Source organism: Ylistrum balloti, unplaced genomic scaffold, assembly GCF_031769215.1.
Source record: "Ylistrum balloti isolate Yb309-2 unplaced genomic scaffold, AGI_CSIRO_Ybal_v1 Utg369850, whole genome shotgun sequence".
Classification (NCBI taxonomy): domain Eukaryota; kingdom Metazoa; phylum Mollusca; class Bivalvia; order Pectinida; family Pectinidae; genus Ylistrum; species Ylistrum balloti.
Window position 1 is genome coordinate 22,612 of NW_026782003.1, and position 18,517 is coordinate 41,128.

The following is an 18,517-nucleotide window of genomic DNA, read 5'->3' on the forward strand; positions in this document are numbered from 1 at the left end:
GCAGTTGGTTGCTTCATAGAATAAGACTGCATATAACTAACAAAGCAAAATATAAAGAATTAAAAAAAATATGAAAGAGACATTATCATGATTGTGTGTATGTGTAGAATATGTAATTGTGTCAATAATTTGATAAGCAAAGCAAAACTAAGAAGACGCGTCTCAAAATCACAAACCAATAAATCAGACACTAACTGATGAGTACAGTAATATAATCCTTTGGTAAGCTAACAATAAGGTGAGAGCTTTAATTAAGTTGGTTAGTCACTACAACACCCTTATAGTTAAGATCATGCTGTTTGTATGGTTGGTTAGTTACAGGTTTTCCGTCTCTGCGACTCATCCAGTTGCCTGGTATTGTCTCACCGACATACATCCGTGTTCTGGCGACAATATCGATACAACATCGTAAATCAGCACAACTCCGTTAATATGTCATTATGTGATGCGTTTAAGTCAAAGTATGACCACTTTCTAACATGTCTTTCGGACGATCATCCGTCATGGAATCAGCGACCATTTTCAATGGACGTGGTCATGCCGTAAAAAAGTAAAACCAGAAAGCTAAATACCATTTATCCACGACAAAATGTTTCTGCGTGCTACTTTGAAATAAACACATCTGGGGTCTGATGCTCCCGCCAAAAGACTATTCAGTCGAATACATACAAAGCTTATATAAACAACAATATGGTGTCTGTTGTTTATCTTCGTCATAGTGGGTGATAAAAATGACCTATCAAATGTACACCTCATTGAATTCATAAGGAATTTCGTCATATGTTAAAAACTGTTGTTTCATTACACACGCATCCGAATAAAATACAATTTTAAAAATATTTGTCACACAATTTATATGCACCATACTGGAGACTAAGTTGTGTCTCATGTTTAAGACAGCAGGTGAAGGTAAGTTCAGCTCCTTTTTTCAAACTTGATCCACAAGCCTTCCTCAACTGGCATGTTTCCGAATTTACTGAGCTTTGGTGGGCACTGTAATCAGAAGCAAAATTGAAACCACCAAGAAATTTATATAGAAAAATACACGTGTACTTATATAAATGATCTTCTTGAAAACCAAGTCTTTCGAGACAAAGGTTGGTGTTTTGGACAAAGAGCATTTATTTTCCAGTATGAAGCAAAGTACAGATATGTTTGTAATACAAGAAAAGCTTAACATTTTTCTGTCTGAACACTACTAACTCGCTTTCCACCTGTTGATGCAGGAACTAAAGCATAGACAACATTGATGTGTGTGTAACAGTAACGATAAAATTCACTTACATGTATGAGGGGGAAATGTTACAAATCCAATAAATGTACACTGCTTCTTCTGGTTTTATCTATTTTTACAATTTTAACGGCGTCAGATGTACACACGGCTATTAGCAAGAGACCTTATCATTGGTGTTCGTGTTTAGTATGTTGTCCAATAAAACATAAACATAGACAATGTTCGCTTATCGCTGACGTTACATGGCATAATTACCAATATATGACAACAAGTCACAAATGCTAACACCATGATCTCATTAAGATTAACTGTTAATGTTTCATAAACTTAAAGATATGTATGCCTATAGTTATTTTAGTTCCTCAAAAGTGCAAATATGACGTCATCTATTTCCAAAACGCATATAAAATCTTCATCTTTTCACTCGTTTACAACGAATCGATTTCAGTATAACTTACATCAGTTTTTGCAGACCGGATTGGTCTGAAAGCCTGCAGGACTGCAGCAATGCACATTTTCTGTTCCATTAAAGCAAGTCTCATACCAATACAGTTACGGGGCCCTGCTCCAAAGGGGAGATATGTGTAAGGGTCCCTGGCAGCTTTGGCTTCCGCTGTGAACCTAACAAGAAGAAAGAGTAATGGTACACTTAGGTGGGAACACTTTCTGATCAACTGACATCAAAATTATACAGTCATCCGATGGCTCATCGCAAATTCCATAAATACGGTGGAAGATTGTACAAAAGGCACTTGTGAATAGCACCATTTAATACGAATTAGATACAACAAGATATATACAGTAGAGCCAAATAATCAATTAAACTACATCATACATCTGTCTTGTCTTGGCCTAAGTTTCAACTTTAGGCGGCGACCGAGGAGAATTCAAAATGATCGAAAGAAATGTCAAAATATAAAATAAGGTTACGGTTAATCAATTTCACAATACATACATGTTCCTCGTCACATATCTTAAGTGTTTATGTCAAAGTCAGGCAGGTTGCTAGCTATTCGCAAACTTGTGATTATCAATATAACTGGTATCACTAGTGATCTGAAGGAATTGTTCAATCTTTTTTTTAGATATCATCACCATCACTAATCTGAATAATCTTATACACCATAACTACAAATCATCATGTATGAAAGTATAATACAGATTACTACAACGGAAATTCATAAACAACATTTTTTTTTCTTTTTTTTAAGGGCAAATTCTACAGGTTTTGAAAAATGAATTTACAAACGAAATTCAAATTCGAAACAGAAGACTCAGAATATAAATGGCATGGGTGTTTAATACAAATAAAAAAAAAGAAAGGAAAACATGATCTTGTGGAACAAATTATGAGACATTATTATTTATAACATCTATGTTATGCAAACGCAATAACTAAATAGATTATTATTGCTTGTCCAGGTAAACCACAGGGGTTCTCAGCAATAAATTCACGTGTAATTAAACTAAAGAACAAAACATGAATATGAAACATGAAGCTAGATAATCATAGTGGTGGTGTTTGCGGTACATATGAGGTCAGATGTCACACCTTTCTGGATCAAACTTCTCCGGGTCAGTCCAGTATTCAGGGTCCATTTGAATTGCTCCTATTGGTATATTCACAATCATGTCGTTAGGGATCTTCACGTTGCCAATGACAACATCTTGATTGGCTACACGCTCAATTCTAAAAGCAAAATTACGTATGAAGGGTTATATTACGTTTCAATCTGTTTTATCAAATTTTATGGGCATTCAAATTGTTGATAAAAGTATGTATTCACAGTGACACCGACATTTTAATCACTCGTTGAATTAACATTTGAAAACTTTCTGATTTCCTCGCTATACATACAGATTTTTTAAAGATGACGATATAGAACAAACTGAAACAAAGTTCCTGGCGTGACATTACAGCTATAACGGTATAATACGCTAATTTTATTGATCAAATACCAGTTTACCAGAAGTAGCTAGGGCCATCGGAATTTTTTGAGGTAGAAATTGGTTATGAAATCGATTATATATGGCTAACTCAAATGGCAGTTATAACATATATAGACAGAATACCCTGCTAACGGATATTATCCATATACTTTTCGGATTATTTCGACATCATTAAATATTATACCAGATGGAATGTGCATTTTTGTTTTCACTGTTAAATGATAATAATGAAGGTTTGTTTTCCTAAACATATTCATATAGTCGATGGCAGATTACCGTAAATATGTAGACATACGATATATTCATCATTGATACACACATATATCTACCTTGTACATTGGTACAATTAATTTCCAATAAATTTCCATCACATTCAAGGACAAGAAATCCTAAAAAAAATATGGATGTATATGATCAATAATCTTGGTTTAGTTTTAAAGATTACTGTATACACGAACTATTTTCGTCAGCGAAGAAAACATTTGATTTTCACCAAGATATAAACTCACCTCAGAATACAAAATTGTACACTTTTCTTCCATAAGTCAAACAACATTCTATAGGCAAAAGTAATAACCGCGGCGATTATTTCACCAGTCATCCGTATCTCTACGCATTGATAATCGATAAAGTTTTTGTCTTGACTAACTTACAATGCTATTCTTACCTGAATCCAGGTGGAAATATTCTCAGTGTCTCCTCGATTACCATTTCAGTATATGTTAACGTTTTGATATTATCATAATTGGGGGGTTCCTGAAACAAATAATGAAAGCCAAAAGCAACGTTAATGAAATAGATATCTCCACAAACTAAATTACACTATTAAAACAACAAACAAAAGAAAAAAGATTTAGGATACAGAGACACATTTGTAAATAATCGACTAAAATTATCCACTTTATTACCTTTCCCAGATTATCATCGACTTCCTGTATAACCCTGTCACAGATGTCTGGATGGATGGCCAAGTGATAAAAGACGAAAGTCATGGTAAGAGACGACGTATCATACCCCGCAAGGAAAAACACAAGTGCTTGAGACCTTATCTCCCCGTCAGTAAGAGCTGAAATAGCACATATAAACTATGGTGTAATACAGATTCCAAAAACGTTTTGTCCGCAAAACATTTTATCGTAGAACAGAAAAGAATTCTTTGTCATTTAATGGATAATCAGAACTCCATTCCAATCATAAAACAAGCCAGATACATATAAAATTGATGGTAGAATTCATATAAAATTGTTCATTTACAGTTGCAGTTTAAAGGTAAACCTTAGTAGCGGTGGAAAAAAATATGTGTTTAGCAAATGGTTTTCTGCAGGACATGAGTGCATTATGGAGGTCATCACAATGGAGGGGTGTTGTAACACAATCGGAAACAGAGTATAGTATTTGTTGTATGAAGTATGATGACATGGATGACCACGTTTATATCTGCATTACATTCGTGGATAATCGGTTGTATTACTAGAATACTGACCATTCCTAGATGAAAATTTGCTGGTAGTCTTGTCTTCAGTTTTAGTAACTTCTTCATTAGCAGCCTGTGCATGTGCCATGAGTTCTAAAAAATCTGCATGGCTCTGCAAAAAATAAGATGTGTCAGTATTATTTCCAATGTTAGCTGCACAGACCCCACAGGTTTTCTAGGTAAATGCCATACAACTTTCACAAACTTTCAATCATTTGTCATATAAACTACATACATCATTTTGCTTTTAGTTCCAGACTATATTAACAACGTATAAGAATAGCCGAGTTCAAGGATTTTAATTGTTTCTATTACTTTGACATACCCCTGGATTTTGTCGTCTTTCTTTCAGCGCTGCTTCAGTTACAGACACAAAGAAATTTGATGCGTTTTTAGTCAGATTGAGTCCGATTAAGTGGAGGACGGTCCGGAGGCCCCGAAAATGGGTTAGGAACGGCAAAAACACTATTAAAACAACAATATGTATTTACGTAACAAACATCTACCACGTAGAGAAACACCGACACACCGTATTACCCAGGTATTATGGTTATTATCCTTTCAATCAAATTAAGAATTTTATACAATAAAGCCAAGATATTCAATGACTTGTCAATGAGACTTAGGGTCTAACTGGGAATAATTGGTCGAAATAAATGTCTATAAACAAAATGTACTAACCCCTAAAAGTAATAAATGTTAAGGAATTTGAATAATACATATTTTAAACTGTACTGTTATTGGAATGAATTAAAACATGAAATGCAGATTGCAACAGACAGACTGAAAGTTCTCCATTAGTGTCTATCATACGCAATCTCGAAAAATGTTCTTAAGTTCCCAAAAATATACCACAGCACGAGTAAAACATATCTTTCCTATCATTTGTGTTTCTTTCAAAATGGATAACATATGCTAATGTCTGTAAACGATGTGAATTGGTTCTTGAGATGAGAAGTGCTTCTTATACATAATACCAGTACATCAATATTGCAATCGAGTTATTCAACTCAACCACAGGCAAATATTATTTGTGGCTATACCTGTGTATACGGCATCCCGACGTTCACCAAAGCATCACTAAAATCGTCTTAGCAGTTACAGGTATTAACAAGATATGTCAATATGTCTTTTGATATTGTTTGTTTATATTCTATTACTTATTTCAGTGTATTAAATACTCCGAAGGAGCTCAAAATGAAGTTTCTGAAATTGAGATTAACAAACGATATATTATCGTTTTATAAAATCAACCTGTTAAATGACACAAAAAGTATCTTTACAGTATGATTCGCTTTACAAAACGTCATTAATTTTGATAAACGGTGAGGTCTGATAAACAAAGTATCATTAATGCAAAATTAACTACCGATAGATAATGCTAATGAAATCATATTGAGAAAAATCAAGTTTCATGACAAATAGATTTCCATATTATTTTGATTTATAAAGATCATCTGATGACTGACACAATATTGAATGTAAGGTACGATTAACAACATCAAACATCAATTCTTTAACTTACTGTATATTGCCATCAGCAATCCCATGATTTTAGAATTTGAGAAGGATTTGGCATGCTTTATAAATGGATCATTTGAGTCTTTTTGAGAATTTATTTCCAACCCAAATGATGTTCTGGCAATGACATCCATTGTAAAGGCACCAAAGGTTCTGCAAAAGTCGAGTATACAATGTACTTACATCACTACCACCTTGATGCCTATCAAAGTATTTTCACATATGTAAGATTTAACATATACATGCATGATGAGATCAAATTAGTTAGACGTCTAAATTGAAAATTTACTTAGATACAATAAGCTATGAAATTATAGGTTTGAATCAAATGTCCATCCATATCAAGCCAAAATGTGATAATTAAATTAGTGTCTGCATGTAAGCATATGCAAGGATGTTACTCGAAAGTATTGATATCAGCGTACGGTCTCATCAAAACCAAAGTAAGATGAGATTCACATTACACTACAGTTACATTTTGGCAAGCAATTTCAATCATTGTCATAATGAGGTAACTTACTCTTTCAGGTTGGTGTCTTCATTATTATTTGCCATCGTTTCTAAATTTTTCAACAATAAGTCTTGCGCTTGCCTTATAAGTGGTGACATCTGAAACATTTGACAAAGACATTGAAAATAGAACATAAATACTGTAGTGTCAAATTGAAAACAATTCATTGTAAAGGAATAAATAAATCTATCTTACTATTCGGATTGAGTTTTGTAAATATGTTTAAGAAGATCCTTGTCTTGAGTACAAACAGGTATTAAAAACTATTTTAGAGCTTTCGTAAACGCCTTTTCACTTCATTGGGCAGAGTGCAAATGACCACGTTATGACGTCAATGTTCGGCGAATAGTCCAAAGTGTGAACTCAGCTGACACCTGTCAATGGCACTCAATCTGAGAGATGGTCTGTGTTTATCCATTCTGCTCCTTATTGCAACAGCCAATAGAGATATACATCTTCTTGGAGGGGTTTATCTGTACTGATTATGTAGTTTGTCTTTTTTCTTTACATAACATCTACAAACCATTTCTAGCAAATTCATTCAAGTGGTTATGGATGGTGTTTTGATATAAAAAATATTTGAAATTATTTCAGAATTCCTTACGATGCTCTTAAGATGAAATCTACATGTTTTTCTTACCAGATATTTTGAAAATTTAATCAAAGAATATCATCCTTGTAAATGAAGTGTATTATGAGACGCGGTTAGGGTTAGGTTAGGTTTGTGTCTAACAAAAGGATTTGTACAGAAAACAAGCGGGCAGAAAATAAAATTTCAAAATTTTGCAATTAAAGTTGCAAATCAAATGTTGCCTTTCTAACAGCCCCAAAGGAAGAACCATAAGACCTCTCTGGTCCAACAGAAAGTTATTCATTGATCGCCTGCCTTTAAATCAGATGCAGTGGTATTCTGCAGATATGTATTTGGTGTTCTCGTTTCTGCATGTGCCCACATTGTTTTGCCTTTTCATTATTACATTCAGATATCGTACAAATTCAATGTGTCCTCAAACATACTATACAGTATATTGCTTATTAAATTCTGTTTAATAGGTCACGTGTCTGAGGATTGGAACGAAGTGTTATCTGTAAAGATATTCCTAGGTCCGTGCTTTCCATTTATTTTGTGATTAAGAAATGTATCTGGATAAGGGAATCCTGTTGCTTGTTTAAAAACTTCTAAAATATTTTTGATGTAAACGGTGACAACTCGTCCTCACTAATGGTATCTAATTAGCTGTGTGTAATTGGGTAACACACGATCAGTGATTCTCATGAATCCGCACAATATGTGACCTCTCCAAAGACAAAAAAATATAAGGTGGAAGGCGTTTATCACATACAAACCTATATTCCTTATACATACCTCTCTTAATTTTTTTCCGCTGAATGTTGGTGTAATAATGTTTCTGACAAATCGCCAATGGTCATCTTTGAGTGCCAAAAGAGATTCATTCATCTTCGGGTCATCCAGCTGACCAAAATCCTAAGAAAACAATATTACACGAACATGTTATATTGTTCAGTTGTCTTATCAAGTAACAATACGTATTGTATCATTAATAGCAGAATATATTTACTATATAATAAAAAATAGGTGCAGTTAACTGATGTTGCAGTCAGTATAGTGAGTTATGTATAGTTCCTATGCCATCAAGCTTTCGGTATCTAATCATGAGATTTTAAAGGGACGATTAAGTCAAATCGATTTTTTTTATTTCAGAGATTCCATGAATAATACTTTTTATACTACTTACTAACAACTCGTACAGGAATTGAAAATGGCCGCCTCTTTCTTTGTATTCCATAAATAGTTGCTCACAATGACCTTCGCCTATTCTTTATTTATCTGTTCTTATTACTGCACCAGATATTGCAACTTTAAACACATTACTAATTATGCCAACGCAAATTGATTGTACAAACCCTCCTATTGACAAAACTGTTGAAATCTTTGACTAAAACGTCTTTTATCAATTTCGGGTCAGCAATATACAGGGTAGGAAATTTCCCTTCAAAAGTCCTGGTGGAGGAGAAAAATATAATCATTACTATTCATAAAAGGAGAGGTTAATAAAGATTTTATTTTAAAAAAATAAAGTTTTACAGGACTATTTTGTTGATAACCGTATTTAATTTCTTTTTCAAATTGCTCTTTGATATTCGGGGATGCACAAGTTGTACTGTTTATTTCACTTACCCAAACATTTTGCCATACTTTCTGCAAAGGTCAACCTCAGCCTTGACCGCTCCCTGTAATAAAGTCACTCAAAATTGTTACGTGAAGCCGAAAAGAAATGTCGATTAATTTTACAGCTGAATAGGGATTACACTAAGTCAAAACAATTGGTTTTATAGTCCAATGCACGTAAGAAACGGACTATTTTACATTTGCACTATTCCACTAGTATTAGATAGTCTTAGACGTATCTTATATATTCTCATAGACAAGTAATGTTCGGGTTAAAAATAAACTGTTTTATTTTTTGTAAATGTTAAATTATAAAACAGGACAATTTTTCTCTTACATTTGTAGATAGATACAAACCTCTTTCATAAATAGCCCCAAATTTCCCAAGATATAGGAAGGTTTTGGACCATCCAGGCCCATCTTTTTGAAGATATTGTAATCCCAGGACATGTACCTACAAATAATTTTATCGCATAAACGGTAACCAAAGCATGCGTGTCATTACTATATATGTAATGGATATGACACAATTGATATTTGAAAAAAAAACATAGCCTCTTCATCTACAGACCGGACATGAAAGGGTACGATAAAATATCATATTAATATGTAAACACTTTCCTAACGTAAATCAACATACTGAACAATAGATAATTGACATCGTGTCAAACATACATACCATCTGTACAAATATAGCGTGTTAAATATACCTTACATATGCACAATCATGATATCGTGTCATATCAACTTATTATTTGTACAAACATGATTTCATATAGCTACATAGTCTGTACAAGGCATATAACATAAAGGGTCTATCCACCTCTCCCAACACTCTAGATCTATAATAGTTATATAACATAGGGGGTCTATCCACCTCTCCCAACACTCTAGATCTATAATAGATATATAACACAGGGGGTATATCCTCCTCCCTCAACACTCTAGATCTAGGATAGATATATAACATTGGGGTCTATCCACCTCTCTCAACGCTCTAGGTCTATAATAGATATATAACATTTGGGTATATCCACGGTTCCCAACACTCTAAATATGTAATAGTTATATAACATAGGGGGTCTATCCACCACTCCCAACACTCTAGATCTATAATAGTTATATAACATAGGGGTCTATCCACCTCTCACAACACTCTAGTCTTTAATAGATATATAACATAGTGGTCTATCCACCTCTCAAAACACAATAGATAAATACTAGTTATATAACATAGGGAGTCTATCCACCACTCCCAACACTCTAGATCTATAATAGTTATATAACATAGGGGTCTATCCACCTCTCACAACACTCTAGTCTTTAATAGATATATAACATAGTGGTCTATCCACCTCTCAAAACACAATAGATAAATACTAGTTATATAACATAGGGAGTCTATCCACCACTCCCAACACTCTAGATCTAAAATAGTTATATAACATAGGGAGTCTATCCACCACTCCCAACACTCTAGATTTAAAATAGTTATATAACATAGTGGTCTATCCACCTCTCAAAACACAATAGATGAATACTAGTTATATAACATAGGGGGCCTATCCTCCTCCCTCAACACTCTAGATCTATGATAGATATATAACATTGGGGGGTCTATCCACCTCTCCCAACACTCTAGATCTATAATAGATATATAACATAGGGGGTCTATCCTCCTCCCTCAACACTCTAGATCTATAATAGTTATATAACATAGGGGTCTATCCACCTCTCCCAACACTCTAGATCTATAATAGGTATATAACATAGGGGGTCTATCCACCTCTCCCAACACTCTAGATCTATAATAGTTATATAACATAGGGGGTCTATCCACCTCTCCCAACACTCTAGATCTATAATAGATATATACCATAGGGGGTCTATCTACCTCTCCCAACACTCTAGATCTATAATAGATATATAACATAGGGGTCTATACACCTCTCACAACACTCTAGATCTATAATAGTTATATACCATAGGGGGTCTATCCACCTCTCCCAACACTCTAGATCTATGATAGTTATATACCATAGGGGGTCTATCCACCTCTCCCAACACTCTAGATCTATAATAGTTATATACCATAGGGGGTCTATCTACCTCTCCCAACACTCTAGATCTATAATAGTTATATAACATAGGGGGTCTATCCACCTCTCCCAACACTCTAGATCTATGATAGAAATATAACATAGGGGTCTATCCACCTCTCCCAACACTCTAGGTCTATAATAGATATATAACATAGGGGGTCTATCCACCACTCCCAACGCTCTAGATCTATAATAGATATATACATAGGGGGTCTATCCACCTCTCACAACACTCTAGATCTACTGTTGATCGATAATAGTTATATAACATAGGGGGGGGGGTCTATCCACCTCTCACAACACTCTAGATCTATAATAGATATATAACATAGGGGGTCTATCCACCTCTCCCAACACTCTAGATCTATAATAGGTATATAACATAGGGGGTATATCCACCTCTCCCAACACTCTAGATCTATAACAGTTATATAACATAGGGGGTCTATCCACCTCTCCCAACTCTCTAGGTCTATAAAAGTGATATAACATAGGGGGTCTATCCACCTCTCACAACACTCTAGATCTATGAAAGTTATATAACATAGGGAGTCTATCCACCTCTCTCAACACTCTAGATCTATAACAGATATATAACATAGGGGGTCTATCCACCTCTCACAACACTCTAGGTCTATAATAGTTATATAACATAGGGGTCTATCCACCTCTCCCAACACTCTAGATCTATAATAGATATATAACACAGGGGGTCTATCTCCTCCCTCAACACTCTAGATCTATAATAGTTATATAACATAGGGGTCTATCCACCTCTCCCAACACTCTAGATCTATAATAGGTATATAACATAGGGGGTCTATCCACCTCTCCCAACACTCTAGATCTATAATAGTTATATAACATAGGGGGTCTATCCACCTCTCACAACACTCTAGATCTATGATAGAAATATAACATAGGGGGTCTATCCACCTCTCCCAACACTCTAGATCTATAATAGGTATATAAGATAGGGGGTCTATCCACCTCTCCCAACACTCTAGATCTATAATAGTTATATAACATAGGGGGTCTATCCACCTCTCACAACACTCTAGATCTATGATAGAAATATAACATAGGGGGTCTATCCACCTCTCCCAACACTCTAGATCTATAATAGTTATATAACATAGGGGGTCTATCCACCTCTCACAACACTCTAGATCTATGATAGAAATATAACATAGGGGGTCTATCCACCTCTCCCAACACTCTAGATCTATAATAGATATATACATAGGGGGTCTATCCACCTCTCCCAACACTCTAGGTCTATAATAGATATATAACATAGGGGGTCTATCCACCACTCCCAACGCTCTAGATCTATAATAGATATATACATAGGGGGTCTATCCACCTCTCACAACACTCTAGATCTACTGTTGATCTATAATAGTTATATAACATAGGGGGGGGGGGGGGTCTATCCACCTCTCACAACACTCTAGATCTATAATAGATATATAACATAGGGGGTCTATCCACCTCTTCCAACACTCTAGATCTATAATAGGTATATAACATAGGGGGTATATCCACCTCTCCCAACACTCTAGATCTATAACAGTTATATAACATAGGGGGTCTATCCACCTCTCCCAACTCTCTAGGTCTATAAAAGTTATATAACATAGGGGGTCTATTCACCTCTCACAACACTCTAGATCTATGAAAGTTATATAACATAGGGAGTCTATCCACCTCTCTCAACACTCTAGATCTATAACAGATATATAACATAGGGGGTCTATCCACCTCTCACAACACTCTAGGTCTATAATAGTTATATAATATAGGGGTCTATCCACCTCTCCCAACACTCTAGATCTATAATAGATATATAACATAGGGGTCTATCCACCTTTCCCAACACTCTAGGTCTATAATAGATATATAACATATGGGGTCTATCCACCTCTCATAACACTCTAGATCTATAATAGTTATATAACATAGGGGTCTATCCACCTCTCATAACACTCTAGATCTATAATAGTTATATAACATAGGGGTCTATCCACCTCTCCCAACACCCTAGGTCTATAATAGATATATAACACAGGGGGTCTATCCTCCTCCGTCAACACTCTAGATCTATAATAGTTATATAACATAGGGGTCTATCCACCTCTCACAACACTCTAGATCTATAATAGATATATAACACAGGGGGTCTATCCACCTCTCCCAACACTCTAGATCTATAATAGTTATATAACATAGGGGGTCTATCCACTTCTCACAACATCCTTTCGACTTATACTACTTACGTGAGGTATGCTACTATCATAGCAACAAACAGAATGAGGAGCTGGCCCCATAAAGGAATATCCACCAATCCTAACACCAACATTTTTCTGCTGATCTGATGATCTTCACCCTGTAATGACAAGCCATTTCAACCTTTACTTTAGGCTTTCCACTTCTTGATGTGTTGTACACATCCCTATAGACACGTATCTGGATGGTAATGACTGTGATGTGCGAATGAAATGGTGGTGATTATGTTATGATTTTTAAGTCTATCGCCGATGCATATTTTCTAACGTTATATTCATTCGAGATGATTCGAAACATATGGCCACATAAAGGCTGGGGTATCCAGGGAAAATGGTGCTGTATAAGACAAAAGCCTGTGAAAAAGGTAAAGATCACAGAAGATAAAGGTGGGCCAAAAAACCTCAAGAAAATACCAACATCTCAACATAATCACAATTCAAACTCAGATTCAATAAAACCAGGGCAATATATGAACAGTGCGAATGAAATGGTGGTGATTTCGTCCTGGTTTTAAGCCTATTGCCGGTGCATCTTTTCTAACGTTATAACAGTAACAGGCCTTCCACGACAGGCGTCATCCCCAAAGCTCTGTATGCCACGCTTAAATTCCGATCCACCTACTTGGTGTGGCATCTGAAGGGGAATCATTCACTAGCGTTGCTTACATTTCAGTATGGATATTCTTAGCTGATAGACCTTTCTTATGCAAATATTGAATCACAACTCTCTCTGCGATTTTGCCTATTTAGCAAAAGGCACTTGTCTTGTTTACTTTAGAGTGCTACCTCCTCGACATAAACTGACAGAATGACACCAGTCTTCGGGCGTATAGTCTTAAACAGTCAAAGAATAGTAGAGTTGAAAACGGACATCCCTACTTCAATTCTTCAATACAATGCCCACAACTTCTCAATAAGCCCTCGTAGTACCGTCTAGTAAATCATTTATGGTCCTAAACATATAAAAAAAATGTCGACGATCGACAAGGGATGCAAAGCCCGTTTATCATGCAAATGGTTTTACACCTAGTAACGCAACATAAACTAATCAGCAATACAGCCAAAAACAATTTATAACAATGCTTCCTTGAATTTCAGGTGGATAGCAGTCGTAAAGATACATACATAAAACTAAACACGGGTGCAACAACATAGATATATTTTTTCTTACCTTTAACGAGAGACATTTTATAAGTCCACAATATTTGCGAAGAGATCTTTGGGCCCTGTTCGTTGATACGGACAACCTACTTCTTAATATTTCAAGTCAATAGGCTTCGAAAGCCTTGATCAAAACTCATCAGAAAACACAATTAGGTATTGTAGCGAGTCTATCCTAATTTTATTAGGTACGAAACCTGCACCAGGTATAAAGTCAAAATCTATATGACTATATATAATCCTGTCTTTGCGGAAGTTCGACTTCCACAATGTAACTAGAATCTACTTACAACGGCTACACATGCATGCTATTGAAAACCGAAAGCTTGCATTTGTCAAATATACCTGCTACATTTTATACATACTTACTCGTTGTCGTCTGCAATTGTTTTCGACAGTCCACAGAAACTAATTTATCTGGAGCTGATTGCCGGGTTTGTCAAGTCTTTACCCGAGTTGACAGAGGGTTTTGTCTGTTATGTGGTCCTCAATATTGACCTCGACTGTACACGTTTGCATGTTACTATTTATATACAGTTGATACACATATTGGGTATGCTGTATCGCGGTGGTATTTTCTGTACCATGTACTCGTGGTCCTTACTAGATGTCAATTAATATTTTATTCCCGTATCTTACCTTATATAGTACAACATCTGGACTAACAGCACTTTATCAGAAATTGTCACTTCTCAAAATATCCCATTCGTCACCGTTGTTAAAGGTACATATCCTTTTATGGTCATCATTTACTAAGGACAAATATAGTATCAACTACATATACATACCATATTTGGAATGCAAGGTTTCTCAAAAAGGATCTTAGTCCTTCTCTAGGCGAGGCATATACAAAATGGGAAAACCTGACCATTGTTGCAACACTGGTCTGAAAGATTTAAAAAATGCTTTGCTATTTTAGTGACAAAGTGTTAGGGTTTGGGATTGATAAAGGCGTCGTGACCTCATTTATAATTCAATCTATTTCGCTATTTAATGTGATATTATCGTTATCAGTGTTAAGAGTGAAGGTCAATGGTGAAATGATCTCGCTTGTCGGTGAGTCATACAACTTTACGATAACACACACACGTCCTTTATACAAAACCGTTCTAGACGGGAGACAAATCATATACTCAAAAAAGGTACACGTGGATGGTTTACATGAAAAGCATGTGTGTATATACTACTACTACTACTACTACTACTAATACTCTCTCTCTCTCTCTCTCTCTCTCACACACACACACACACACACAACACACACACAAACACGCGAACATCAACCTATATCTTTTGAAACCATGTGTTACGAATTTGTACGTCAATTGACAACTTTAAGCACGAAATTCGTGATAATGGAAGCAACCCGTGAACATCGAATCAACAGCGACATATTAAAACTACTGACTATGACTATTTTGTCATAGTAAAAACATGTAAACAGAGGAAAACGATGAAAAGGTATCTGATAAAATGGTCATACGATTGCTATCGTAGAATCGTTGAGACCTCTGACGAACACGAGATGGACAAACAATTGAAGAATTTTTAGTTGAACTCTGAACAATTGTCACTATCTGATACTGGATGAGAGTTAAAAAGACGTTTTAAAGAATCAGACTCTGTGAAGAACTCTCCTCTATGAACGCCTGTCATCTGATCACCAACTTCCTCCGTTGCCACTGACCGGTTCGATTTTGGCGACTGTAAAAATTGAGTCTTGTTTTGGCTGACGGATATACGCGACTTTCATCCTGTTCGCGTAAGTAGGTGCTGGAAAGTGTGTTTGTTAATAGGATTTAACAAAATCACCAAGTGAAAAGGGTGAATTTTGATACTTCAACTTCTGACCGACACCAGTTTATGGCTTGTGTAGGATATAGTCGTGTTCGGAGAGTACAAGAACCTTAGTGTTTGCATTCGCCAGTCGTTTTGCTTAAGTCCTCATAATTTTATAATTTATGGGCAAGATATTGAAGTCAAGCGGATGGTATGACTAGAGAGCGGATATTTAGGTCGTTGTCCGAATGACACATCATAATCATTCGAACCATTCAACGACATCTTCATTGCGAAAATCACTGACGACAAGACCTCCTCCCTTGTAACCTTTCCTGTAATTTCTTTTCCACGATCAGAGATCAAAAGTGTTGCACGCAAGTGTCACTAATGCCGCCATGTCCTCCCATAAGCCCATCGTGATAAATGTGTAATACAGTATACAGTGAAGTCCGAAGGAGTGAGAGTTGAAATTTGCTCATATCCATTGTCCGAACCCGAGAATAATCAAGGTATAGTCTTTTTTTTAAGTAAAACACTACACGCCTCCTTCTGTGATTCTGGTAAAATATAAGTCTTTCCAAACATTTCAAAACATGACTGAGAATGTGAGGCTTCCGATGTGGGGTCACTTAACTGAAGACTTGTAGAATCTAATTCATCAACTATATCTAATGCCTTAGGTCTTATATCAAAGTTATTTAAAGAAGACTATCTCCTTTCCCTGATTGATTAGGCATATTAATTAGTTCCTTAATCAGGATGGCAATTGTCTTTATCATTACAATGCAGGAATGCCTTTTCATCTGAACTGTTAATATCGGCCGATTGAAGATATTGGTCACAAGTTATACTGTCTATGTGAGAAGATCAGAGTTCTTTTTCACCGAAGAAGTTAATAAATAATCAACAAAATACCAACATAATTCAAACTCAATTCCAATAAAACTAGACAAACGAGAAATGGGGCGTATCCTTATCATTGAGTTTCCGTGCAAGAAGTTGCCAAGTAACAGACAAGCTCACAACACAGTGTTTCGAGAGGTGCAGGTTGATGGAAATTATGAGGAAGTTTCAGTGATCTCGTTGAGAATATTTTTTTGTCTTTGTGCTATATGAAGCTGGGCGTGTTTAATGTTCGTTAGTTTGCTTGTTAGTTCCGTTGTTGTATACTTTATTCCCATTTGAGAACGTGGCATCACTTACTTGGAATGACCAAGGTTTACGTGGGGGTTATGATTCTATTGGCATTCATTATTATTATTATTATTTTTTTTTTTCGCGCTCGCACGCGAAAACCAACTTGTGATATTTAAGGTTATATATTCAGACGTTTTTGACTGGTGGCGATAACAGCAGAAAGAACTTTATTTGCTCCCGTAGCAAGCACTAAAGATAACACGTGGAGAGAAAAAAATAGCCTGCGTCAATAGAAGATAGGAACATGACGGACAAAGCAACAAATAGTCTCGCTCACCATGACGCTTCATTACGTGTACAGACATTGAGTTTGACTAAACGAGTCTACTCGGTTACGATCATACAGAGATTGTCCAAAGGGATAAACTAGAACAAACAAAACACCACGAACTAGACAGGAACACAATAAATACAATATTCAAGGAAGGGAGAGTTCCTTAAACTTGAGGTTAAATTATTATTGTTGCCAGACATGTTGTCACGTTTGTTTACCGCAATGAAATACATCAGTTATAATACTACTCTTGCTCAAGATAGCTCTGCCATTATTCACATTAGGCTGAAGAGTATGATGTGCTACGACATGAGCACAAACAATCCACATCATCACGGTTTTCCGCATATCATAACTTTACACCGTGCCTTTGCGTTCACAGAAGGTCATTTCCGGATTGTTTTCTGCTACTCCGCAGAAACGGTAACTTCCGTTAATTATCCTTGCGCGTTGTATCAATTGCCAAGTAAAAATGAAATATCAGTATATACCATTTTGCTATATCACCATATACGTACTTTATACATGTTCTGACTCAATTTATCACAAAGATATTTCATAGGATTCTATAATGTATCATTATTTACAAACTATTTTTTTCTGCGGATGAACTTTGTTATGGTCATTCAGTTGTAAGGTCACGATACGGAAACCATATATTTCTAAAACCTATGAGAGGAATTTCGTGAAGATTAGAGGAATCTTATTTCTTAAGTATGTTTTACTGTCGCATTCATATTCCATAAGATCATTTATTGCCAACGAAAGATGATTGGAATTTTGTGAAATTGTTGCATTCATCTCGATCCGTCAAATAAATTTGGTATCGCTG

At 35.6% G+C, this 18,517-nt stretch overlaps 1 protein-coding gene across 2 annotated transcripts; it reads right to left on the reverse strand.

Moving 5' to 3' along the window:
- On the reverse strand, window positions 1-14,880 carry LOC132545607 (cytochrome P450 3A21-like). Of its 2 annotated transcripts, XM_060209303.1 has the most exons (15): window positions 14,802-14,880; window positions 13,263-13,372; window positions 9,239-9,335; window positions 8,891-8,943; window positions 8,617-8,713; window positions 8,057-8,176; window positions 6,700-6,788; window positions 6,184-6,332; window positions 4,984-5,123; window positions 4,668-4,770; window positions 4,093-4,250; window positions 3,852-3,940; window positions 2,787-2,924; window positions 1,693-1,855; window positions 1-993 (listed from the first exon to the last, which is right to left on the reverse strand). In XM_060209303.1, exons 2-15 carry the CDS (start codon window positions 13,343-13,345, stop codon window positions 916-918), a joined length of 1,557 nt encoding a protein of 518 aa, XP_060065286.1. In that variant the 5' UTR covers window positions 13,346-13,372; window positions 14,802-14,880; the 3' UTR covers window positions 1-915. The 2 variants fall into 2 exon arrangements, with proteins under 2 accessions (XP_060065286.1, XP_060065287.1); XM_060209304.1 differs by lacking the exon at window positions 14,802-14,880 and having other exon boundaries at window positions 13,263-13,415.
- Window positions 14,881-18,517: the final 3,637 nt, after the last annotated feature.